Below are 24,502 nucleotides of genomic sequence, written 5' to 3' on the forward strand. Positions count from 1 at the left end.
AGGTCCAACCAACACACACCAAGAGAGGAAGTGCGCAAGGGAGGGAAAGGAAGCCCCACAGGGAATATATATTCTTGAAGCTGGATTTAATTTTTATAGCTTGGACCATCTGTTCTGTTATGATAACACACTTGCTAAAAAAAAAAACAAAAAAAACAACAAAGTAACAAATACGCATTCAGATCACCACACAGATTGTAAACAAGTCGACAATTTAGCCATATTATCGAAACTACTTCATTAGAAGATAAAACCAAAGGGAGTGCAACAGTAATGTTATGAATAAAATACAACATTTCACAGGAAAAACACATAACTAAACCAACTACTCAGGTTACAGTTTGGTCTGCAAACTGGACGTGCACAACAGACTGTTTGAGTAATCATTTTAAAACTCTGCTTCATTGTGACTTGACTTACCTGTTGGCTTGTTTACAACCTGACAGATCTTCTGACCGCTAGTGTTGGCAGACCACGTTAGCTTAAATCTTTCGAGATCTCAGCAGTTACTTTTCTGAGAACAATGATTTATTTTAGCAGATACAAAAGATGGCCAAATTTAAGTAATAAGCAAAAGCAAAGACTCACCAAAACAAATTAGTAACTGGTTTCTTCATAGCAGAACAATAAAAAGTGATAATATTAAGTCAACAGATTGACCTTATTTGGGGCATTAAAAAAAAGGGCTTAAAAAACCATGAGATTTTCAACTTCTTAATCAAAATATGTTATTACAGGTCAAGCAATAAATATGTCAACAAAGAACTTTCTTAGAGCTGATGTGGTGTACTTTCATATTTGGCAATACTTGGAAAAAGGCTTGCTACTATTACACGGTTCTGCTGGAACAGAGATGATGCAATCAGCTGTGTGAACCCTCTGATGTAAAAATAACATGAAAACAACATTATGTTTATAGAGTTCTGTCAAAGAATCCAAGATCGACACTTTCTCTTCAGTGGAGGGAAAAAGAGACAAGGAGAGGTGAGGGCAAGAACAGCTGATAAAAGTGGGCGGGGGGTGTATGACGATGGAGAGAAAGTAGAGAGGAGGAGAGAGGAAGAACAAGACAGTGTGATATACAGAGAATGCAGTGGCCAGCAGAATAGTAATTCACTGAGATAAGAGTCTTATTATTCAAATAAAGACAACCTTTTATTGGAAAGGGAGGAGAAGAGCAAGCGGCATACAAACAGAGGAAACAGCCCTGATTTATAACTCTAACTCCAAAATCGTCACCATCTTTGTCATGGGCCTGAGCTGATAATGATGACAGCGATGAAGCCGATATCACCGACTCATCCTTTGCGAGGCGATAAAGGGAAACGTTCTCTGTGTTTATCAACAGTGGACGGGTCTCGACCCAGTCAGGCCTGCAGATCTTCTGCTGCTGACTGTTGTGGTCCAGCCAATGTCCTTCGTTTTTAAAACCCTCACAAAGAGTACATCAGCCTCGTAATTTAGATCCCAATTTCACGGGACACTGCTTCACTTGAAGGAAAGAGGATATGAGAGAGAGAAGCCAGCCTGACAGCAGAGTCACACCTTACTTTTAACATCAACAAAGCTCCTGGATTACTGCCCTCCATGTACTCTCAGCGGGATGCAAACACCTCCTCAATGTAAACATCAGTGATGTTAATCGTCAAAAAATTCAGCCCATCAGGGAACATGATGTCACTCCTGAATGATGCTGGCAGTCCTGCGCAATGTGTCATCTCTGAAGGTTTAGAGAGAAAACCAAACTACAACAACATTCAACATTCATATTTTTTTTTACATACTTCAGCAACACACATACAATATGTAAGACACCTTTGAATTTGGTGGAAGGCAAGAGATGTGACCTGTGTCCTGCGGCTTTCAAACTAGCATAAATAGACTGTGTGCACCTCTGTACTGAACACATACATTAAGATAAGATATTAAAATTTCTTTTTTAACTGAGAAGTTTGAAAATCAAAGTGGCATTTTCAAAATGTTGAAGTATTCCACTAAGGGTAAAAGCTGATACAGTTTTACTGCCGTGTATCACAAAAGGTTCTTGATGTATCTGCGGCTGCTGACATGATGGCTGATCAATACCAGTAATTCAAGGTAACGCGATCCACTCCGTTTAAGAAGGATTTTAAACAAGATTTCAGCTGCTTAACTTTCTCTTTTATCTCACTTCATGAGCATTCATCAACAACAGACTCATTTATGAACTTTTTGATATCATTTACACCTATCAACTAATCTGTCTACAGGCTCAGAGATCGAGACGGGCCGAGGCGTTAGTGTGCGGAAACAGCTTGGTTTGCTGTCAGGTGGCAAGGCTGTGCAGGCGATGCTCTGCAGTATAGTCACTGTGCATTTCCATAAAGGAGACTAATGGAAACCTAATGAGAATGGGCTGGAGCAGCTTACACACATTAACAAAATTAGCATATAAAACACATTCCCCTGACTGGGCTATCTCTCTCTCTCACACACACACACACATCCATGTAGGCATGAAAGAAAAATGGCAAATACACTCTTACAGCTGTGTTACTTATGTCAAGAATTTTAGCTATTTCATTGAGCTATGTCTGCCCATAACTTCACACAAATGCTACTCAAGCTTGAGTATTTTTTACAAACGTAGTTATTTATTTATCATTATTATTATTGCTTTACTTTCAGCTTTATTATTATTTAGTAATCTTGCAATGGCTCCACAATTCACAGATTTTCATGTCCATCAACCCTTTGGGAGACTGAGTGGCTGTCAATTATACGTACCAAGAGGCGTTTTGGTACAAAATCTGCATCAGCAGTTTACACTTTCCTTCGCCCTCCAGTACCTCGTCTCTCCTTCTGCATTCAACATACGTCTTCCTCAATTACTGCGGATCATCATCACATCCAGTCCCAGGAGGGCCAAGGCAAAATAAAGGAGATGGTGTGCAGGCGTGGATGTGTGTGTGTTTGTGTGTGAGAGCGAGAGAGACAGAGCGGGTACTTCATGCTTCACTAGACACTGAAGGCAGCACCTCTACATCAACAAGCCTCCTCTGTACTAGCCTATGATCAGATGACACCAGATTAACATAAACATGTCCCACACATCCGTGTAATAGATTTTAGTGCAGGTGAGTGTACATTTTGCAGGTTCCCATATCAGCCTAATTTCCATTTAAAGGCATGCAAATGAGAGATGGTCTAGCAGCAAAGTAATTTGCAGTATAGCTATGAGGTTATTAGAGGCAGTGGCTCATCTGATTGTTACAGTAATTTACATGGCCAGTAAAAGATTTCAATTGAGCACGTAATAAAAAAAAAGCATGTGTTGTTATGCAGTGTAAGATCTGATGTGGTTTAAAAGATGAGCATGTGCGTATTACCTTTATCTTTTGTCCAATTTCATAGTCTAAAATTTTCACATCCTGAACTTCATCCTGTCAGAGCTCTTAACCCATTAATGTCCACAGCGCAATTTTACAAATTTCCTTTACAGAAATACTAAATGAGCTAAGCACAAATGAAGTGAGATTTTTCTAATTGGTTTTCCCCCATTTTTACTTTGTGATTTTTCAAGTTTTTCGTTTGACTACCAATATGTGCAAACAAAACTTTGGCTGTCCTGCAAAACAGACCAATTAAATTAGACTACTGAGCATGGACATCAGCTGTGTGGAGTACGTGTGTGTCCATGTGACGGCTCAACCTTTGAGTTTTGAGTCATTATGCAATTTTTTGCTCAGTTAAACTAATGCAATTTCCCTCACCCAGGAATTTTTGTCTATTCATGACCACATCCACTCCTGCAAAGTGATCCCAATTTGTCTGAAAATTCGCTTCGCGTTCAGTCTGAACACATATTTAAACAGCATTTGGATCATTATGGAACACTCCACAGAAAGGTAAGTCAGTAGCAGCTTTTACAAGATACATGCAAGATGTTCTATTATCCTCTGTTCAATTAAGTCTTTGTTTTAAGAATTCTGAATAAATAAATGAATAAAGATGGTGCAGCACAGGCGAATGACTTGTTTTTATAGGTTGGCAGCTGTAATGAGGAAAGACCCTCCATTAAGTCACATCCTTTCCCCAACGCATGAATCTCCCATTCGAATTAGGGTAAAGGCACCTTTACATGGAAACTCATTTGGTTGAAGGTCAAAGTAGTTAGCAGCATTAAAACAATGTTTGCCTTTGAGAAATGAAAAATTACAGCTCTGAAGTCACACACACACCATAGAAATCCAAATAAACTTGTATTCGCTAGTGTACTTGTCCAAGCATTCACGGGCCATTATCAAATTTATCATTTTGAAGGAGCAAGGAGGCCATTTCTCTCCACAAAAACAATGTCAAGTGAGCAATGCAGAATTATGGTTTTAGGTTTATGAGGATGTCTGAGGGATACATCAGGTCATCAGGTTCACATTCTGCATGCAGTGGCATTCATCAAACCAGAGACCAGTTACCCTTTTCCTTCAGATGTTCTGACCAAATGACAGAAACGCAACATTGCATTTCAGATAGATACAGTATATATTAATGTACTGAAGTGCATCATGTGTCTTTCAAATTTGGCCAAATGCATGAGCTTAACTGGGCACAAATAAGAAAAATAAAGTGGCAAAAACGGAAGAGCAGTTCACTTTCACTCACTCACTGACTCGTTGTGGATCAACACATTTACGGAAACAAAATCCTTTGTGATGTGAGAGATGGACGAATGAATGGAAATACCTAAAAAATTAAATTAAAACCAGTAAATACTGAAAATTATGCAACTGTGTAGGTCTAACATTGGATTTAAAAAACTTGATTATACATTACCCAGGTAAAATTTGTATTCTAGCAAGTTCAAAACAAGGACTGTGTGCTTTATCCATTTCACGTGTTTTCATTTGCTAAAAATGTTTAACCATTAGCTCATTTGTATTTTCTTTCTAATTTTACAACATGGCTGCCATGGAAGATGGTGCGTGTTGTGTGGAGATTAAACAACAGTGGTTACAGGAAACAGTGACTTTCAGGTGTGCCTGGACACTAACCCATGGAATGTGTCAAAAATGAAACGATTATCCTTGTATTGTACATATCAAATTACATGGTTTACATTATAGCCACAAAAACCCGCTAAACATACGATAGATTAGATGGGTTCGTACATTCAGACTTTTACTTTTGCAGGCAGCTGGCTGAAAATGACTTCCTGAAGGTCTTGTGGAAGTAAGTACAGCCTATAAATCCTCATTAGAACATGGACACACCTGTGGCTCTCTCACTGTGTGTGTGTGTGTGTGTGTGTGTGTGTGTGTGTGTGTGTGTGTGTGTGTGTGTGTGTGTGTGTGTGAGAGAACACGTTCAACTACTTTAATGCATCTGAGTGTCTATCTGCGTGTGTGTCTGATTGACAGTCAGGCTGAAGGACAGGATGACTGATGACTACCCCCCTCTTCTTGGGCAGGTGAGGCTCCCAGCACTGATAATGAGGCTAAAGAGGAAGGGCTGCCATTAATTTGACTTCACACCTCTACCACACACAATGATTCAGACTTTGTGTGTTTGTGTGTGTACGTGTGTGTCAGTAATACTTGTTTTGCTGTAAAACTATGTTCATCTCAAGGTAAAATAGAACAGAAAATAGAAGTTACGAATGGCTCAGTGAAACTTTTCTTGTTCAGGGTTCATTTTAATGAAACAGACAGAGAATTCTTAAGACCAATTCGACGTTCTGGGAGAGCTTCTCCAAGGAGTGTCAGCAAGTAGTTCATTAAGCCCACTATTCAGTGACACTGGCCTTCACCTCAGAAACTGTTATCAAGAAGACGATATGCAGACTACCATTTCATCAAGAAAAAGTTAACACTTTCAGTATTTAGTTTTTTTCAGTTTGTGTTCAGTGTACCTCATGAGTTATTTTGTAATGAAGAACTGTAAAGGCAATCTCACACCCTGGTCTGCTTCTGCTGACTTTGATTTTCAAAATACGTTTACAACTACAAAACAAGAGAGTCTGAAACGCAAAATATGACACTGCTCGCTCGTTGTGCCCATGATCAAAGCACAAACTTGCAATTGTGACTACGTATATATGTGCCCATTTAAAGGCTTCAGTTCTTAATGCTGACTCTATTACTACGAAACCAAGTTTTTTTAAAGCCAACTCTACTGCGACAGACTACTTTTATGTTGCTTTCGTTGGGCGTCTGTGCCATTAAACAGCATCGAGCCAGCAGGCCCATCACCTGTGACTGATCTTGGAGTGACAATCTTTATTTGGCCTCTGGGGAAGTCGGCCTCCTCCCCATCACCTCCCCAGTCTCTTATCTGCTCTGGACTGTTTGTTTTTCCGTGTGCTGAGAAAGAGTCCCGATCAATGTTGTGAGTTATGAAATGACAGCAGTGCTGCTAAAGGCAGTCTCTCAAACACTGCCACAGCAGACAGACTCCCATTTGCCCCCTTCGCCACCTCCACCACCACATTCATCACCCATCTCTGTCTATCAGCCCTGTAACCACTGTCCATCTGCTCGGTCCAACAGCTCTGACAGCTGGACTTCAGTGATGCAATCTTTTGTTTCTCAACCATAAAAGCCTTAATTGACAGCTAAGGAAGTTATTACTTCAAAAAAAAAGCAACAATATGTTAAAACACGAATAGTTAAAGTAATACTTTTTAAACCTGATGACTTTTAGCATAATTTCTGACAACCACTTCTTTTGGTTATGACAACAGAGAATCAATTATAGAGCACCAATAAAAAATGTGCGTAATATAGAGCACCAATAAAAAATGTGAGTAATATAGATGTCAGTACTTTGGAACAATAATATAAAACATCTACTGTTATGGAAAAATGTGTAAAGATGGCTATGAAATTTAGAGTTAGATGTGACAATCAATCCAGTTATTTGATAGTTGAGCTCTTGGTAATTCAGCAAGTGTCATTGAGTTCAAGATCTCGTTTGAAATAGATTTTACATCTCTATCCATTGTCCCTTTTTCAGCTGACAAAAATGGAGACAGGACTTCTGACATGCTGTCACTTTGCCCAGCTGCTGTTGTTCTACTGCCTCACAAAATGGCTCTGACGTGTAAATCAACTGCTTGATAAAACACAAATACAGTGTCATGTTTTCCAGAGCAACACTGTTACACATACACATACATGTGTAAATAAGGCAGGTGGAGATAGTTGGAGGACTCCTGTAAGGGGTGTCAGCAAGTATTTCTCCCTTATTCCTTCGTCATCTCCTGTTTTATCAGACCTTTATCCCTACAAACCAGAGGAAGGAAAACAAAGCATGTGGTTTCTCTGCACTGGAGAAATGCTGGATGTTGCCTCTATTCTCGGTAACAGAATTCCCTCCTGTGCATCCCTGCCATTGCATTGACCCGATTTGGCCATTCTCTGTTGGAGGCCTTGGCAAAACTCTAATCTCTGTGTGTGTGTGTGTGTGTGTGTGTGTGTGTGTGTGTGTGTGTGTGTGTGTGTGTGTGTGTGTGTGTGCGCGCAATATGAAAACGATCAGGTGGCACCAGAGGCATACATTAAAGAGGTGTCTGGCCATGGGATAAAACCCTAATCAAAGTCACAAAGATGCAGCATTTTGACTTTGTTTTGCTTTGCATCAGTTGCCATTTTTTCAGCTGAAACTGAGTTCTGGAGCAGAACACAGGATGAAGCTGCACAGCCAGAGTGAAATCAAGTGACTTTAAAGTTATAATTTGCAAGAGTTCTGGGTGATTTGATGACACTCACGTTTACTGTGGCAATAGTAAATGCAGTATAATACTACTACAATACTACAAACACTCTTTGAGAAGATATTTTGTTAGAAATACAAAACATAACAAAGAGTAAGAAGAGAATGTATATGACAGTGAAGAAGTCTCCAGAATCCTTTTCAGGTAATAAGACACTACCTGGGCTGTAGGACAAAGCCATTAAAGTTTAATACAGTCTGAAGCCATTTACACTGGATAGAAAGTCTACTCCTGTGACAGCTGTCATTTTTCCATTTTTTTTTTCTTACAGGCAGATTGGAGGGCAGCTTTAAAAGTTCTGGCCACTCTGAGAAATGTCTGCCATCACTGCTGTGATGAGAAGTGACTGGAGAATTCTTAGATTTATTAGCGCTCTCTGAGCTGGTGTCATCAGAGATTACGTCCCCTATCCTTCACGGTTCCAGCGGCACATCAACAACCGAATTTCAATTTCCCTGGTGAGAGGATGGGAAGTCTCTGGCTGGCGACCCCTGCTCGTGACCCTGGGGTTTCACGATGGATGGGGGAGGTGGAGGGGGGACAGATACGGGATGCTCATGAATTAGGGATGATTTCAGCGGTGCGTTCAACTTTGGCCGTCCCGCCTGTATCGCCACAGAGAATCTCTCTGATAAATGGGCATCAAGGAGAAGAAAGACCGCTCTTCCCAGTTAGGTATTCAGAGGAGCTCATGGTCGAGTTTAGCTCCGTCTGAGCCATGTTTAAAACATGCATCACTGCTACTGGCACCTTGGATTCTGCACGCTCATTGGCTGGGAAAGAACCAACCAAGCTGAGCATCTACATTTTGGCTATTTGCGTGTAAGAGTTCTGAAGTTAGATGGAAGACAAGCCAAGACATTTTCAAGGCACACATGTGAGCAAACTTATTATATCTTCAGATTCAGGCAAAACCAGTAGTTCCAAAAACTTGTAAAAGGTAAAAATATTATTCGGATGGCTAGAGAAGATGAATTAAAAACAGGCTTCATCTGTTCTCCACAAACCAGCTTGTTTCAAACACCCAATACAAGACACACCAATACTTCTGCTGTTTTAGTTTGTTACAAAAGCGCTATGACACAAAACTCCAAATTAAGCTTCACTTGTACTTGGACATCTCTATTCAAAGGCCATTTCAAGACAAGGCACAAAATACTTTGTACCTGTACTTTATTTATTTTGACTGGTATTTACCTGCTTTTTTATTTTTAATGCATATGGTTTGTTTCATGCAGTTCTGTCACTATGTGGATGTTTTAACTGTGAGCTGCCAGGGGACTGCAGATGAAAATTGGCCTTAGGGAAACTCTCACATTTTGACTTGTAAAATGCTGTCATAATGAACAATGATGGTTTCATAACATTAGGGAGTTCACTGTTGGGGCTCCAATTTTGCAGAAGGCTTCTGACCATCGGAAAACTGAGCCATCATTAACGTTATTACTCACACCCGTGACACTCTCGACAAGTGAATTGTCTTCTGTGGGCGTCATGCACGCTTTGCATCAGAGACTGGACCTGTATTGAGATGATGTCCCGGCCTTAACTATGGACTTCTACTACACAGAACTTGATTTACCCCACCTTTCATACACGCCTCCTCTGTTAAACTAGTCACAGACATGCATTCACCTGTGTTGCTTCCTGCCCACTCCAACAGTGTCACAAAAGGCCAAAAGGTGATTAACAACAGGAAGGTGTTTTGAGTCTGCCCTGAGCTGGCCAAACAGAGATGTTTACTCAAGCGACTAAATAAGATCTCAGGAGCCAAAAGCAAACATGGATCAGTTGAACTATCATGTACAAGTACAGAAAATTCAGTTCATTCATTCACGTTGGTTCAAAACAAGAGGTCACTTGTGACTCGCTCTGACAGAACTGATTTGTTTTCCTGTTCCTCAACTGAATTCTGTCACCTCCATGTTTTCTCATTTTTGTTTGAATTTGTGGAAATCACACAGGACCATTTTGAAATGCACTGAAATTTAGTCAGTTGACACATTTACTGGTATACAACCTGAGCTATCAATAAGAATTAAAATATATTTTAGCTGCATCACATTATTTCTTGTTTACTGATTTAATAAGGCCTCGGGAGCTCTTTGATGGTATTCCTACAATCAAAGAGCTAGAGGATTAAATAGGTACTGACCATCCATTCTGAGATGATGATGTCCACCTTCTCCACAGGGAGGTTGATGTCTTCTATACGGCCTTTGATCAGAGTGATCTTGTCCTCCAGCTGGTTGGACCTGTGGGTTACCACACAAGACTCAGAAATGTAGAAAAACTATGTTTACATAACCCAACAAAGAAGTGCTGTGATGTACAGTTACTGTTCAAAAAGTAAAAAGTATATATATATATATATATATATATATATATATATATATATATATATCAATGGCAGTGGAACAATCTGTAAATACTGAAACATTGAGAAATGTAAAAAAATGAAGTGAACCTGAAAACCAGTGGCCTATAGTCTACAACAGACACAAGTGTAAAATTAGACCTCAATTTGATCTTTCTCAGCCCTCTGACGATTTTCTAATCACAGAAAAAATAAAAATCAAAATAAATGAGTCAATATCATAAACACACGACTAACAGTTGACTAGGAAAATCTTTTGTAGGGAGCAGCAATATACAGTACATCCTCCAGTCTTTACTGAGTGTGAAGGGGGTAAGGGAAACTGTAACCATGGGCCTGCAGAGGTGTCAGGCTCAGGTAGGGACTGTAAGATCAGTGCTGCCGTTTCAAAATGATCCTTCTTCTCAGACCGACCAGTCTGGGTATCAATCTCTGTGAATATTCCATTATCATGACAGCTAATGTTACTGAGGACAGAACAATTACTCACAGTGGCCCAGAGTGCATTTCTGTGGCAGCGATCCTTATCTTGAACTGTCTCTCCCCTCTCTGCTGCTCTCCTACCGCTATCACCTCCTCCCAGAATCCAACCTCCCTCCCACACACACACACACACACACACACACACACACAATCCTTAGCCCCCTTTCCTCCACCTTTCACAAGAGGGAAACACTGTAATCTCATTATTGGGGTAATTTGGAGGACAATGTCAGGACTCTGGGGAGAGAGTCAGTATCTGAGAGGCTTTGTAAGCGTGTGTGTGTGTGTGTGTGTGTGTGTGTGTGTGTGTGTGCGTGTGTGTGTGTGTGTGTGCGTGTGTGTGTGTGTGCGTGTGTGTGTGTGTGCGTGCGTGCAAAGTGCGAGAAAGGGGGAAAGAGACTGTACATTTAATTACAGGAAACCAGTGTTTGCAAGTAATTGCAGTCTTTTGATGGTAAGTCTAAGCCTCTGTCATATAAATTGTTTTTTCCCCTCATAATTTAGATGCCTGTGTTCTGATTTAATGTATAAAATATCTAATTAATGAATATTTTTGATTTTTCAGTTTGCTTTTCGTTGTTCAAGACTTAAATTTAAGAACTTAAGAACTTAAGACTTAAAAATGAAATGGGTTTCTAAGACTAACTTGTAAGATAAGGATCTCTGCCACAGGCTTGGACTGAATGGGAACGAAAATAAAAACAACATAAATCACTGAAGAAATTACAGTTTCAAAACTTCCACTTTAATCAGATTTCTGGAATGATGAAAGACATATCAAAAGAGAGAAACTTCAAGACAATCAATTGCCAGGTTGTCTGGAATTAATTCGATGCATTCATAAGGCGTGTTGCTGACTAGCAACACGCTGATCAGCATTGTTCAATCAAAGTCAAATATTGCCTAATAAACATCCACAAAGTGGATGTTCATCTATCTTTAGTTCATGTCACCATTAAAAGTTTAACTTCACTCATCCACTGAAAATATTATCCAGTTTTTCCACTTTGTTGTCACAATTCAAAGCATTCTAATGGATAATCCATCAATTCTCACCATTAAAAAAAAAAAAAGAGTATTTACACATTATCCATTAAGGAAGTGACTGTGAAGGAAGCAAGTCACATCTAGCTTTTCATTTAAAGTTTGGCAACGGAGTGGAGACAGGAGATGGATGCTCCTGCCTAACCAACAGGAGCCACTTTAATTACAATCCAGTTATTAACATCAAGAGGAAGTGATGGACACACAAAGGCCAGCCACACACATGCAGAAATAAGAGCTTTAAAAACACAAACCCAATCACACAGTAGATTTAACGGGACCTAAGGGTTGCGTGCGCTCCTGTATGTATGCATGTTTGTGTGTGCACATGTGTGAGTGTGTAGGAGGGAACTACGCATCTTGCTTCAGCTAAATCTTCATCGCTGGTGAACCTACGACGCAGGCCAACACACACACTCCAACAGCGAGTCAGTGGGCTGTAAAATTAAAACGTCCTTTTCCTTCAGCAAACCCCGTTGCTTTGCTTATACGACAGTCTCTTACATAACGGTAATAATAGCAGTCATAATGGCCCCTAACTCAAAATTGCATTTTAGAGGCAGGGGAGCGATGGAGGAAGTGGTTGCAGGTAGAAGTAGGGGACAGTGGAGGTAAATGACTCCACTGTGGAGAACAAGCCGCTGGAAAACTGGAAACACAGAGCACCTGAAGTTGGACTGAGGACTGTATTAAAAGGTACCAACAGGAGGTCACCTATGTGTGTGAAAGGGAGAGAGACTGCAGGCATTGTACTGAAGCTGCTGCAGGGGAGAACGGGTGAGGGGTGAATGGGTCAGACCGCAGGTGTAAATTATGGCCACGCAAATGACAGCAGCTCTATTGAAGTCAACCAGCTGCAACAAATAAAATCTGGCTGGAGGTCACGGAGACCCCTGCACTCCTCTGCAGCACACAAAGGAAAGAAAACATGTCTACTCAACTCTCAGAGGGCCATTATGACATGCAAGATAAGTGTCACGTGACTAGCTTGAGCTAATCTACTAGCCTGTTAACTGCAGACTGGAGGTCAAGTTGCTGTTAAGTTTACTTTTTTTTTTTTAATTCTTCATCAAAGTGAGCACTATAAATGCAAATCTATTAACTTTCAATGCATTTGGGTAGAGACAGAGTTATATGATGAATAACAACAAAAAAGTGCCTCTAGTGTGTTTGTGTCTAACCTGACTATGTCCATGGCCTGATAGATGATTTCTGATTGGTCAACTGCTATGACCTTCTTGGCCCCAGATCTGGCAGCAAACATGGAGAGTATGCCAGTCCCACAGCCCACGTCGAGAACCACCTGCAGGACGGTAGATTGGATAGAGAAACAGACATTAGTCCTGAGCTCCCTGTGCAATTCCAGGGTTAAAAAAATTGTGACAGGCTAGTGAGTGTGCGTCATTTAAAAGGTTCCACTTTTAAATTTGGAATTATAAGCTGCATGTGCTTAAAAAGTTAGATTTTAGTGGTTATCTGGTTGCAGGACTAGAATTCAAAGGTCAGCTGGTAAATGGAACTGCATGTTACTTCGTTGGAGAATCAAATGAGAAGATACACGATAAAAAAAGTCAAGGGGCCAAATGCAGAACATTGGAGATTATTATTTAGGACTGTACGAATATCATCGGACACTGGTCATTGGACATCAAGCCATGCAAATTCTGTAACTTCTTTACTGTAGTCATTGCTATTGTCACCATGTTTTTAATCACCTCTATTTCAGGTTCCCATAGGTTGCAGTTAATTCGTTCATCTTCGTCTCCAACTGGTGTTAAACGACCGAAGCACACATCTATATGTAACGCTGTGTTTATGTGTCTCTATTTCAGGCAGCTTCTCTGTCAGCATCCCGCTGCCTTTATAGGTTCACAGAGGGTCGCCAACATGCTGCTGACTCAAAACACACCACACAAACTCCTCGCTCCTTTCTCCATCTTTCTGTACCCCCCCAATCTCAACAGCACCGAAACAAGAATATCCTGTTTGGTTCTCTATTGAGCGCTTCCTGTAGAAGGTGACACTTCCCTGACAGGGATAATGTACGTTCCCATCAACGCAGCCTGCCTCCCTCCTCTGCAGCCTCATCCCAGCACTAAGCAGCAGTCGCCCATATAATGGATGGTCATGATACAGGCCACTGCTTTCTGCAACTACAGGCAATGGAAAAGAGAAGGCTGGGGGGATGCTGGCATTGGATTGCATGTGTCTGTTATCAGCACTCTGCAGTCGACATTCGAGGCGCTAATAAAATCGCACTGTGTTTTAAATCAGACACCATCACCCTATTAATGTCTTTCCTGTGAAATGGGCATGGTAGTTCTGTTAACAGGCTTGGCTGTACACTAAACCAGCTACCCTGCACATACTGTACACACACATTAAGACACACACACATCTGTTTGCATGTGTTCATCCGACTCACCTTGTCTCTGAAAACTTCAGGGTTGCGGTACATGAAGTCGCGATAGCTCTCTGTGCGCACTTTGTCCTGTGGAGAGAGCGATCAAAAATTAACAACAATACACAATGGCACCAACCTTTAGTTTTTGTGAAAAGAGTTAGGCCTATGAAAACATGTTTTAAAAAATAAATTATTCATGTTTCTACATTCAAAATTGTTTTGCATCAACATGTGTCTTGTGTTTATTTGGTAAAATTCACAATAAAGATCAATTATTATTTTTACTTACACAACTTTCTTCCTTAGGTTGTAGGCCTACAGATTTTAGGGATATGAACCACTTAAAACAGACACCCCATAACTGAAAACGAGTATTTAAATGTCTCTTACATGAAACTGCTCACAATGAGGTCTGTGGATTATCTTGAGTAACCAGGTTGTGATTTCTACAAAGAGACATGGCTGTTGAGTTTTTCACATTTATTTTTTTTGGTTCTTTGAGCGCCACAAGCAAAGTGACATCTACATCCATTATAGCCAGGAGAAGGCAGACATCTCAACAGCCAAAATCTCCAAAACTCAAACTAAATCAATCCAAACACCATGAAATTACATCACAATAAGGAAAAATATCAATGTGCCTACCACTGGCAGAGCATCTCTATTCTAGAGTTCAAGAAAGAAAACATGTTAATGTGTATGGTAAAAAGTAAAATAAGGCCCCCAAGGCTTTTAGGGTTTAAGGAAAGGTTTATTAATCTAACCTTCTGCAGATCATTTATTTTCTACTGGTTCTTCAAGATCCTGTATTAGGATGCTTATGTTATAAGCTGAAGTCAACACCAGCCGGATCACTCCTCATGTGAAAAACAATCTCTGAAGCATGGCATGTAAATCTATTTCTACACAGGTGTAGATAACAGCAGATCAAAACAGACTGTGAAGGATTCTCTGAAATTTCAGAGCAGATCTATGGATAAAAGCAACTGGGATCCTGTTGTTTTTCCAGTGGAAGGCAGGTCAGGGCCTGCTAATTAACCTGCCTATCAAATCAGCCCACAGACCCCAGCACCTCTCTGGATGAAAAGCTCCAGGATCTATTGAAACGACAGCGATATGCATTAGTGCGAGGTGCACTTGAACAGAGGAAACTCTATTAAACACTTAAACAGATTTAAATAGAATCTGAGGATGTTGGAAGATATTTACAAAAAGGAAAGTTCTCAATTAGAAAATCATTTGTAATGTGAAAAGGACAAGAGTCATTCTCTTCTCATTGCAATCAGCAAGAACAGTCAAATGAGATTTGATATTTATATCAGTTAACTAGGACTCAGCTGAGAAGTCGATGCTGATACGGAGCATTAGAAAATTGTTACTGTTTCTGTACAGCAGTACAATACTTTCAGCTGTACTCCCAGAACTATATTGTCAAATAATGTCAAACACCATTTAGAATGAGGGTTGAATGATTTGGTAACTGCTATTTTTCAACAATGCAGCTGCAAATCACATCATTCAAGATTGTGGTCTCGTTGTGTCTACCGACAATTTGTCCATGTTTGGGCTGAATTTTACCTTGCAAGGCTGGCTGAAGGAAATTAAAATGTTTTCAACCCTATCTGAACACTAAAAGACCCACTTGATAACTGGCCAACTCAGACTGCTGATGCCTGACATTAATGTTTCAATTTTGAATCTCAACATCAGAACAATTAATTGATCAGGTTCAGTTCAGACATTAGAACGTGTCCACTGAAAATTAGTCTGAGTGAAGCTCCGTGATCAGTCATCAGGCTAATGCTGTTGACAAATTAAAAGCTGATTCAAGTTTTAAAAAAGTGACATACACCTAACTGAAGAAATTCAGAAAACATGACACACTCTTTCATACAGTCTCTCTCTCTCTCTCACACACACACACACACACACACACACAGTGCGTCATAGGTGACGCACTTCACCTGTGAAAGAGTTGACCACATTCTACCGCAAAATCCCCCCATCACGTGTTCTCAGCACCTCCTGAGGCTCTGATGAAGTTTACAGCCTGACGCACACACATAACGCAAAACTTAACAGCACCAATGGGGGAGGAATATGTGTAAGCACTGCGGTAAATAGAACAGGAAGGGAGGAGACAGAGCTGAACCCCACACCCCCACTCCCACAGACACACCCCCCCCACACACAGACACAGACCCCTCACTTTCAGCTTTCAGCATTTGAGCTGTGTAAAAATTAATTTCCACATTTCGAGCATCCGCCATGCATGCTGGCGTCTCACATGAGAGCTCAGCACTTATTGCTGATTTGACACTTTTGAGAAAATGACTTGTCTTCAGTATCAATGTGTGCATAAAGATGATCGCTTTCATTTTCATGCTATGTCAAAATCTTTCGGCCAAGACGTACGCTGATGAACCCACTTTTACGCTGCAGAGACTGCTGCACCCTGGGGTAGTGAATCACAAAACTGTAATGAGACCAGCAGGCCTCATCAATGTGCGAGTGTGTGTGTGTGTGTGTGTGTGTGTGTGTGTCTTTGCACAACTCAGACCTTCAGCATCTCTTCATGGATGCCATAATGGCCATATGAGCTGAAGTAGGCCTCGTCCTCGTCCTCTCGGAGCTCGGCCACAGTGCCCAGTTTACCAGATTTGCTAGTGTCTGCGTTCAGTACCAAACCCTGAGCGAGCAGCCTGAAAGAACACCAGACAGATCTGCATTTAACTTCTCATAGCAGAGTATGGGACAAAAGCAGGAGGCAGAAAGCAGAAAGCACACAACCTTCATGCAGGACGTAGCAGTAAACGGAGAAGATGGGAGGCATTCATCTTTCTAACTCTCTTTCACCCCTCCCCACACCTCACTCTTTCTGTAATTTTCCCTTATTGCCCCCCTTCCTACCTCCCCTCCTCACTTTAACCTCCATGCTGCAATGGAATTTTCCCTTCCCTTTTTTTTTTATCTTTCCCCTTCCTCCAAACTTCTTCCACAAGGTACTCCAGCTGATGTTTCTGTAATACTGGGTTCACTGTGTCCCCCTGCTGGCCACAGGATGGTAGTGCAGAACTATAGTACACTGCAAGCTTTCAGAAAAAAAAAGAACTAAACCCATAGGACAACCCTATCACACCTAGCAGTCATAAAAAAAAACACACTGACTTCAGTTTGTGCAGATCATCCATGGCTCTGGCCAGGGCCTCCTCTGAGCGACAGGCTCTCTCTTCTGCAGCCTGTGCCCTCTGCAGCAGTGCATCATGGGACTCAGTCTCAGACAACAGGCAAGTTGGCAGGCTCAACCCCTCACCGCCACAGAGCTCCTCAGGGTCTATCAGAAATGTAGAGAGGGGCGACAGAGATGTAAATTCCTGCCTGGGATTCTGTTGTCGTTTTTTTGTGTTTTGTGTCGAGTTGTGTTTATTTGAAGTATTTTCTTGTATTTATGCAGTGTGAGGCGATCGATCTACAAAATTGTAGATTGATTGTATCGATCTACAATTTTGGCAACCAACAATCTGACAAGCACATTCACTTTACAGAGTGCAGAGGTGAGAAAGTAGTTAAGATTTAAGTTCCTCTTTGAAGCTCTCTTTGTCCTTCATTGCACAACAACTACTTTCACTTTTCCTGCGTACAACCGAATGCAACACCACAAACGCCTTCACGGAGAGACTGCTGGACACTGTGGATCCACAATTCCACACAATTCCACAATTCAGCACCTCTCAGTCCTCTCTATGAAGACAAGCTTTTCTCCCTGGAACAAGCCCGCTTAATGCGAGTGATAAAACTTAAAGGGTTTGCTGTACCTGTGTGCAGCAGGGGGTCGTCCTGCAGGACTGGTCGCAGGAAGTCTTCGTTCTCCCAGGGTAAGGGAGCACCTGGCAGCACCGTCAGATGAGCAGCATCACATTTCTATGAACACAGATTTACACTATATAGACTGCACTATATGTAAAAAAGGATTGTGACACACCGAAGGTGTGGTGACTGATTTGTTCAGCCTAACAAGGACGGCAGCTGAAAGTGGTCTAAACATATACACTACATAGACAAAAGTTTTCAGGCTGTTTTTCGGGGTTTGGGCTCGGCCCCTGACTTCCAGTGAAGGGAAATCTTAATGCTTCAGCATACCAAGACATTTTGGTCAATGCTATGCTTCCAACTTTGTGGCAACAGTTTGTTGAAGGCCCTTTTCTATTCCAGCATGACTGTTGAGTGACATGACTGAGTTTGGTGTGGAAGAACTTGACTGGCCCACACAGAGTCCTGACCTCAACCACATCCAACACCTTTGGGATGAACTGGAACGGAGATTGTGAGCCAGGCCTTTTGGTCCAACATCAGTGTGTGACCTCACAAATGCTCTACTGCATGAATGGGCACAAATTCCCACAGAAACACTCCAACATGTTGTGGAAAGCCTTCACAGAAGAGTGGAAGCTGTTAGAGCTGCATAGCTGTCTCTGTGTTTAGACTGAGATGTCATTCAAGTCCCTGTTGGAGTGATGTCAGGTATCCCAATACTTTTGTCCACACAGTGTATCTCATCCATTGCAATTAAAAGTTGTATTGGATTTATGAGCCAATCTTTCATGTTTTCTGATGTTTTCTTGGATAAAAGATTAAGAATTCCCATGACTCGTAACAAATGTATGTAAAAGATTGCAGTAATTTAACAATGTATAAATTTACATCACATGAAATTTTAAGACGTTAAGTACTTACCGTTGATCGTATGAAGTTGATCATCTTTATGTAACCGTAGTCATCTAAATCTATGGAGGAAAAGAAGGTCAGTTCATCTGCAGAAATCTGAATAATCCTCTGGTTCCTCAGTGATACAGAGAGCATCACTGTCCACTTACTGTGTTTTCTTATCACGTCTACGAGGTTGACCTGGTGATCTACTGTGCAGTGCTGCAGGGTGGCAGCCACAGAGCTCAGCAACCTGAAACACAAAGGCACACAGGTACGATTTAAATTTAAGACTTAAGATTTATTGGTTTGTCATGGAAAAAATAAACTGGATCATATCACACAGTATAGCACCAACATACGGAGTTAAACCTTTGTCCTCTGACAGGAAATAATATACAACACAATCATCCAGAAAATAACAGCATCAAAAACTGTTGTATCTACTGAAGGTTATGGGAAAGGTTTTGGGCTCTGCCACAAAACTCAGACCATTTTATTGTATAGTTGAAACTAATCTGAGAGTGTTATTACCATTTAAGAATGTAATTAATGAGAGGGGAGGTTAAAGAGAGGTTAATTATGAAGGATCATTATTTGAAATTATAGCATTAGGGCAGCTGTGGCTCAGGAGGCAGAGTGGATCGTCCACTAACTGGAAGGTCGGCAGTCCGATCCCAGGCTTCCATCTGTGTGTGAGAGTATGTGTGAAGAGTTGGGCACAGAAATAATCTGCAATGCTACTGATGCGCATACCATCAGTGCATAAATATGGTGAGTGCTGTGAAGCACCTTGAGGAGTCAGCAGGCGAGTAAAGCATGACATAAAACCATTTAACATTAACATTTAACAAGGACGCTTATTAATAAAATGACTGATTATTAAGAAAGCTTGGAGATCCTAAGAAAAGTACTTTAAGTTTTTTTTCTATAAGTTACTTTCTTTCTTTCCACTAAGGAAACATTCAGAGTGCATTTACAATGAAACACATCTATTGTACTGATGAAAATGCCAGCAGTTGTAAAAGTCTACAGCCTTCCCTCCGACAGTGCAAAGTCACCTCACCTGTCACAGAACAGACAGGTAACTTGCTGACTGTCCTGCTCTTCCTCCATCCACTGCCACTGCTCTTCGTCATCGTCATCATCGTCACCGTCAGAGAGTTCGGGCATTTCCTGAGCAGCTTCATCGCCGTCTGTCAAAACAAAACCTCTTTATTGCCGTACAGTTACTTTGGCGGCGTTGAAGTAAGCTAATGACTCTCCTCGGATAAATTAGCTTTAGCGTTTCAACCATTACAGCTGCATAAAAGGCTGCTAGCGCATCGTGCAACACCACTGAAGGCATAATTCATCAACTGTATATGCAACAGAAATTACCGCTAGTAAACTGAGAGCTTGCTTTTTAAACATCGAAAGTTTCGGCGTTTCAATTTTGTTATTTACTACACTCACGTGGGTCTGTGTATTCTGCCATGATGCCGCCTTGGTTTCACAGGACTTCCTGGTGACGTTTTGTGACGTACACGAGGGAGAGAAGGACATAAGGCACTTCCTGGCGCTCACCACAAGGTGTCGCCAAAGTTTGATTTGGGACACACCTGTGCACTGCAACTCAGGCAATGCTGATGTCACACACTGTCCAAGTAAACTAAAAGTCCACTTATTACACAGTCTTCACCTTCACACACATATAAAAAATATATTTGCGTTGCAGTTTCCATCCACAGTCATGTTCTAACCGCCAACACTTTGATGCTGTATGCGGATGAATGCGATAAATAGTTTGTTGCTGTAAAAGCATACCGTCTTTATAGACGAAAATATGGACTGAAAGACAGCGGCAGCACTGATCACAACTTCTACTGAGCAGCAGGGTGGGCTGAGAAGATTTAAAAATATTCAACTCCTGTTGGAAAAACATTCCCAAGATTTTACTCAACATAAATTATTGTACAGTTGAAGAAACGAGCAACAAGCTCATAAAGAGTTTAAAGCGTTCTACACTTCACACAGCTGCAACAATTAAAGCATTAACCAGACGTTAACAGTCTATTTCTCCTTGTACGTGTATTAGTTATTCTATATTAAGATATAAGTAATTACAAATCAAACAGAAACAGGGGAAATTTTCGCCATTACTAAAAAAAGGAGGCAGGCATTCGACCCACAGACACGCTTACAGATACAGAATATACAGATACAGACCACCTTCGGCCGCCATCTTTGTTCAACTAAACAAATTATTTACAAAATCGTCTTGGTTATTTAACGTCAACAAAATCCTTACTTGTTGCGCAGTTAGGGAGAGGAGTCCATGAGGGTTTTAAGGAAATGCTTTCAAAACAAACAACAAAAGGTACTCACGTTACCTGTTAGCCCATTCATCATTAAAGACTAACAACTGTACGCAACACCTAGCTAGGCTAAAGTGTCAGCCATCTTGTTAGAAGTTGATGGCCACCAAGCCAGATGTACAGGGAGAATGAATGAACTTTACATTCATCATGAGACAAGAAAAATGTCTCTAAATGGATGCCAATGCTTCCCTGTGTCTACTGGACGTACACGACAAATAGATAACTACTTGCTAACACGTTAGTGAACATAACGATGGTGATGATAACGTCACGTTCGGGACGTCTATTGCGCAGCCGCCAAGCGGTTACAAGACGAATTAACGCTGAGGAAAACAGACGCTAAGCTAACCGGTGCTGTGCTGAAGTCCCAAATGTTAAAACGACGACATGGGAAGAGCCTACATTTACTGAGGGAGTTACAGCAGTAAAACGGAGCAGTAACATTATTCTAAACACATGATATAAACAAATCATGACAGGGGTCATTTTACTGCACAATGAAGGTTTTTACTTTAAATACATTTTGCTGATTATACTTTTCATATATTTTTACATAACTGATTTTGGGAAACACTGTGAAAGACACAAAACCAGGCCAGATTTATCAGCTACTGAGACAGTTTGATCACAACATCTAGATATGAAAAATGAAAATATTTAAAGTAAATGTTTGCTAGTGATTTAGATCATGTTAAATTATGATGACATTTCAAAAATATACTGCAGACTAAATCACTCTTCAATTTTTAAGCTGTTTTCTGATGCACTATGATTTGATTTACTAAGCAAAGCCAGTATGCACAGACAAAAAGGAACAAAACAATTTTAATATTGTTTATTCAAAGTCAGACCCTTTCCAGATATGAGCCAAAGCAACATCTGTCATTTTAAACATGATCCATTTCCAAAGGACTTGCAACAAGCTGATCACTCGTTCTTCTTCTTTGCTGGTGGAGGATGAATTGTAACTGGTTTGTCTTAGTCAAAGGAAGGTCCAACTTCTGCTAAATCTTCAGACTGTCCCTCATCTTGGCCCTCTGACCACAGTCATAAGTGAAGCAGACTTGGTGTTCAACGTTCCATTAACTGAAGGCAAGACTGATGACATGATACCTGTGGAGTTCAAAAACGAGGAAATGGTCGTCATTGACGTGATACCTGTGGAGTTCAAACTAGGAGGACTGGCTGCTGTTGATGTGATATCTGTGGAGTTCAAACTAGGAGGACTGGCTGCTGTTGATGTGATATCTGTGGAGTTCAAACTGGGGGGAATAGTTGCTGTTGACATGATACCTGTGGAGTTCAAACTGGGGGGAATAGTTGCTGTTGACATGATACCTGTGGAGTTCAAACTGGGGGGAATAGTTGCCGTTATAGATGTCTGAGTGGGAGCAGTTTCACTGTCTGATGCGTTGCTGTGAGCATTGAGGTCATCACCAGAGGGAAGCCTTTGAAAAGGTTTGAATTTACCTTGGACAAGAGTTTGTGCTCTGTCTTGTGGTGGAGGATGCCACCTGCTTGATTGTTGTCCCCTGGAATTGTAATTCAGATTGAGATAATTTTCACTTGATGTTGCACCACCAAAACCAAACCCTAGTCTTGATGAATCATGGCTATAACTGTCCTGATTCTGTTGTACAGATGGCAAAAGTGTTTCCAAGAACTTCCCACCTGCAGCCGAGGTAACTTGGCACCGTATTTTGTCGGAACCTGGCTTGAGGTGGTGGACATGGGCATATCCCCTGGGTTTAGGCATCACATCACTGCCATAGATCCTGGGGCTCCATGTTGGATAAGACATCTTTCCTGCTGAATTGCTGGCAGGAGAGTGTCCCTTAATGATTGAGTCTGTCTCCTTGACTTTGAGTTTTACAACTTTTTGCAATGGGTTCACTCTGACATGATCAAAGTTGTAGGGGAAAACATGAGCAGGGTGAGATCCACTCACTTTAGGCCTGGTTCTGCGGTGTGATTCCTGTTGGTGGAGGGGATGTATGTTTGGCCTGGATGGGTTTGCATAAGTCTTGTAGGACTTGGACTTCAGACTAGATTTGATATGGTGAATATCTGGACTTGCTGTACTGCTGTGTGTATGGATGGGGACCTGTCCAAATCCGACTGTGGCTTGGTCTTCCGGAACAGATGAAAACCCTCCTGTCAGCTTAGTCCTGGCACGGTAGATACTAGGTGGAACTTTCACAACACCTGTGGAGAATACAGAATCAGATTTGGCTCGATGGATCTTCTTGCCATCAGGAAAAGCGAATGCTTTGTTTCCAAAGAGGTTGTACGCCACAGTACTCCATCCTTGTGTGTGTGAGCTTAGGCCAGATTTAAAATGGTTGATTCGGTTTTTTGGAACATTGCTGTATTGCGATTCAGAACTAACAGGATAACTGCTTAGAATTCGTGGTTTGGGGTTGGTGGTGTGATCCAGGGTAGGTGCAGGTTCAGGGTAAATGCTGCCACTTTGCCCTCTGCCCACATCTGATGTCTGGGATCCAGCTGCGGGGGCTCTGAAAATAGGTAATTCACGCCATGTTTTATAGTCCCTGTCATCATTGTAGACTCCCATTGGGACATGTCCTGCCTGGACATGTAGGACATAACCTATTGAAAACAACACATTGTCAGATGCCATACAGAGTTTTCTAAACAAACAATTCTCAATTGTTTAAAAAGCCAAAAAGTTAATGGCTTTTATCACAGATGATTCAGTACCTTTCTGCGTAGACTCACAATTTACATCACCACCCAGCAGCCAAAGACAAAACACAAACAGCCTGCAGAATAAACAGCAGCACAGGTAAAATCACAAGTTACCAAAGTATATTTAGATGGCCATTCAAAACTGCTACAATCGAGAGACAGTATGTTGAACAGAACTATTTACCTAAGATAATTTGCAGGGCTCATCGTTAAGCTTTCAGCAGCACCATAACCCAACAGTAAACCAGGCTGTGACTACCCTGTTGGAACCAGCAGCACAGACCCTGACCACTATTTATAAACTCTAAGCAGTGAGAGGAAGATCAACTCAGCTGCTCCTCATTTTGGACTAATTGTTGCAAGGCCAAGATGGCAACACTCAGAGCTGCAGGAAGAGGAGGTTGTTTTTCCCCAAACAAAACTATTTTGAGTTTAATTCTCCTGTTGAATATGACTTAACTGGAGAGACCAACAGACTGAACAAGCTGGTGAGGAAAGCCAGCTCAGTGGTTGGTCTGGAGCTGGACAGTCTGGAGTCAGTGGCAGAGAGGAGGATCAGGGACGAGTTCAGAGGCATTCTGGATAACCCAGCTCACCCTGATGAGCTGTGACAGCTGGGCAGCTCATTCAGCCACCGACTCCCACCACCCAAGAGCAAGACAGAGCACTTT

The 24,502-nt window shown here is 41.3% G+C and overlaps 2 protein-coding genes across 6 annotated transcripts in view; both read right to left on the reverse strand.

The window, feature by feature from the left end:
* The window catches only part of prmt3 (protein arginine methyltransferase 3), a 45,287-nt gene extending 23,885 nt beyond the window's left edge, over positions 1-21,402 (reverse strand). The window contains exons 1-11 of one of the 3 annotated variants that reach the window (XM_046395061.1): positions 21,053-21,402; positions 20,218-20,266; positions 19,829-19,958; positions 18,933-19,015; positions 18,793-18,842; positions 17,874-17,979; positions 17,227-17,392; positions 16,619-16,760; positions 14,080-14,145; positions 12,836-12,957; positions 9,906-10,005 (exon numbers count right to left, since the gene is read on the reverse strand). In XM_046395061.1, the coding sequence (XP_046251017.1) occupies positions 9,906-10,005; positions 12,836-12,957; positions 14,080-14,145; positions 16,619-16,760; positions 17,227-17,392; positions 17,874-17,979; positions 18,793-18,842; positions 18,933-19,015; positions 19,829-19,958; positions 20,218-20,239 (987 nt within the window). In that variant the 5' untranslated portion in view covers positions 20,240-20,266; positions 21,053-21,402. Of the gene's footprint in view, positions 1-9,905; positions 10,006-12,835; positions 12,958-14,079; positions 14,146-16,618; positions 16,761-17,226; positions 17,393-17,873; positions 17,980-18,792; positions 18,843-18,932; positions 19,016-19,828; positions 19,959-20,217; positions 20,430-21,052 lie in introns of those variants that run through there. The other 2 variants (XM_046395051.1, XM_046395068.1) reach the window with 2 other exon arrangements.
* A 540-nt stretch (positions 21,403-21,942) lies between these two features.
* On the reverse strand, positions 21,943-24,172 carry LOC124062338. 3 transcript variants are annotated; one of them, XR_006843900.1, is made up of 6 exons: positions 24,016-24,171; positions 23,844-23,905; positions 22,794-23,732; positions 22,509-22,654; positions 22,326-22,445; positions 21,943-22,280 (listed from the first exon to the last, which is right to left on the reverse strand). XR_006843900.1 is itself a non-coding variant. In XM_046395025.1 (5 exons), exons 1-5 carry the CDS (start codon positions 24,036-24,038, stop codon positions 22,147-22,149), a joined length of 1,563 nt encoding a protein of 520 aa, XP_046250981.1. In that variant the 5' UTR covers positions 24,039-24,172; the 3' UTR covers positions 21,943-22,146. The 3 variants fall into 3 exon arrangements, 2 of the variants coding, with proteins under 2 accessions (XP_046250981.1, XP_046250990.1); XM_046395025.1 differs by having other exon boundaries at positions 22,509-23,732; positions 24,016-24,172; XM_046395034.1 differs by having other exon boundaries at positions 21,943-22,444; positions 22,508-22,654.
* Positions 24,173-24,502: the final 330 nt, after the last annotated feature.

This window comes from Scatophagus argus, chromosome 1, assembly GCF_020382885.2.
Source record: "Scatophagus argus isolate fScaArg1 chromosome 1, fScaArg1.pri, whole genome shotgun sequence".
Lineage (NCBI taxonomy): Eukaryota > Metazoa > Chordata > Actinopteri > Scatophagidae > Scatophagus > Scatophagus argus.

Excerpts from the sequence above, each read along its gene's own strand:
- LOC124062338 (XM_046395025.1), bottom strand. The coding sequence starts at position 24,038 with ATGAGCCCTGCAAATTATCTTAG. Across the intron at positions 23,906-24,015 it reads AGCCCTGCAAATTATCTTAG|GCTGTTTGTGTTTTGTCTTT; the intron begins GTAAATAGTTCT and ends TTTATTCTGCAG. Across the intron at positions 23,733-23,843 it reads TTGTGAGTCTACGCAGAAAG|GTTATGTCCTACATGTCCAG; the intron begins GTACTGAATCAT and ends TGTTTTCAATAG.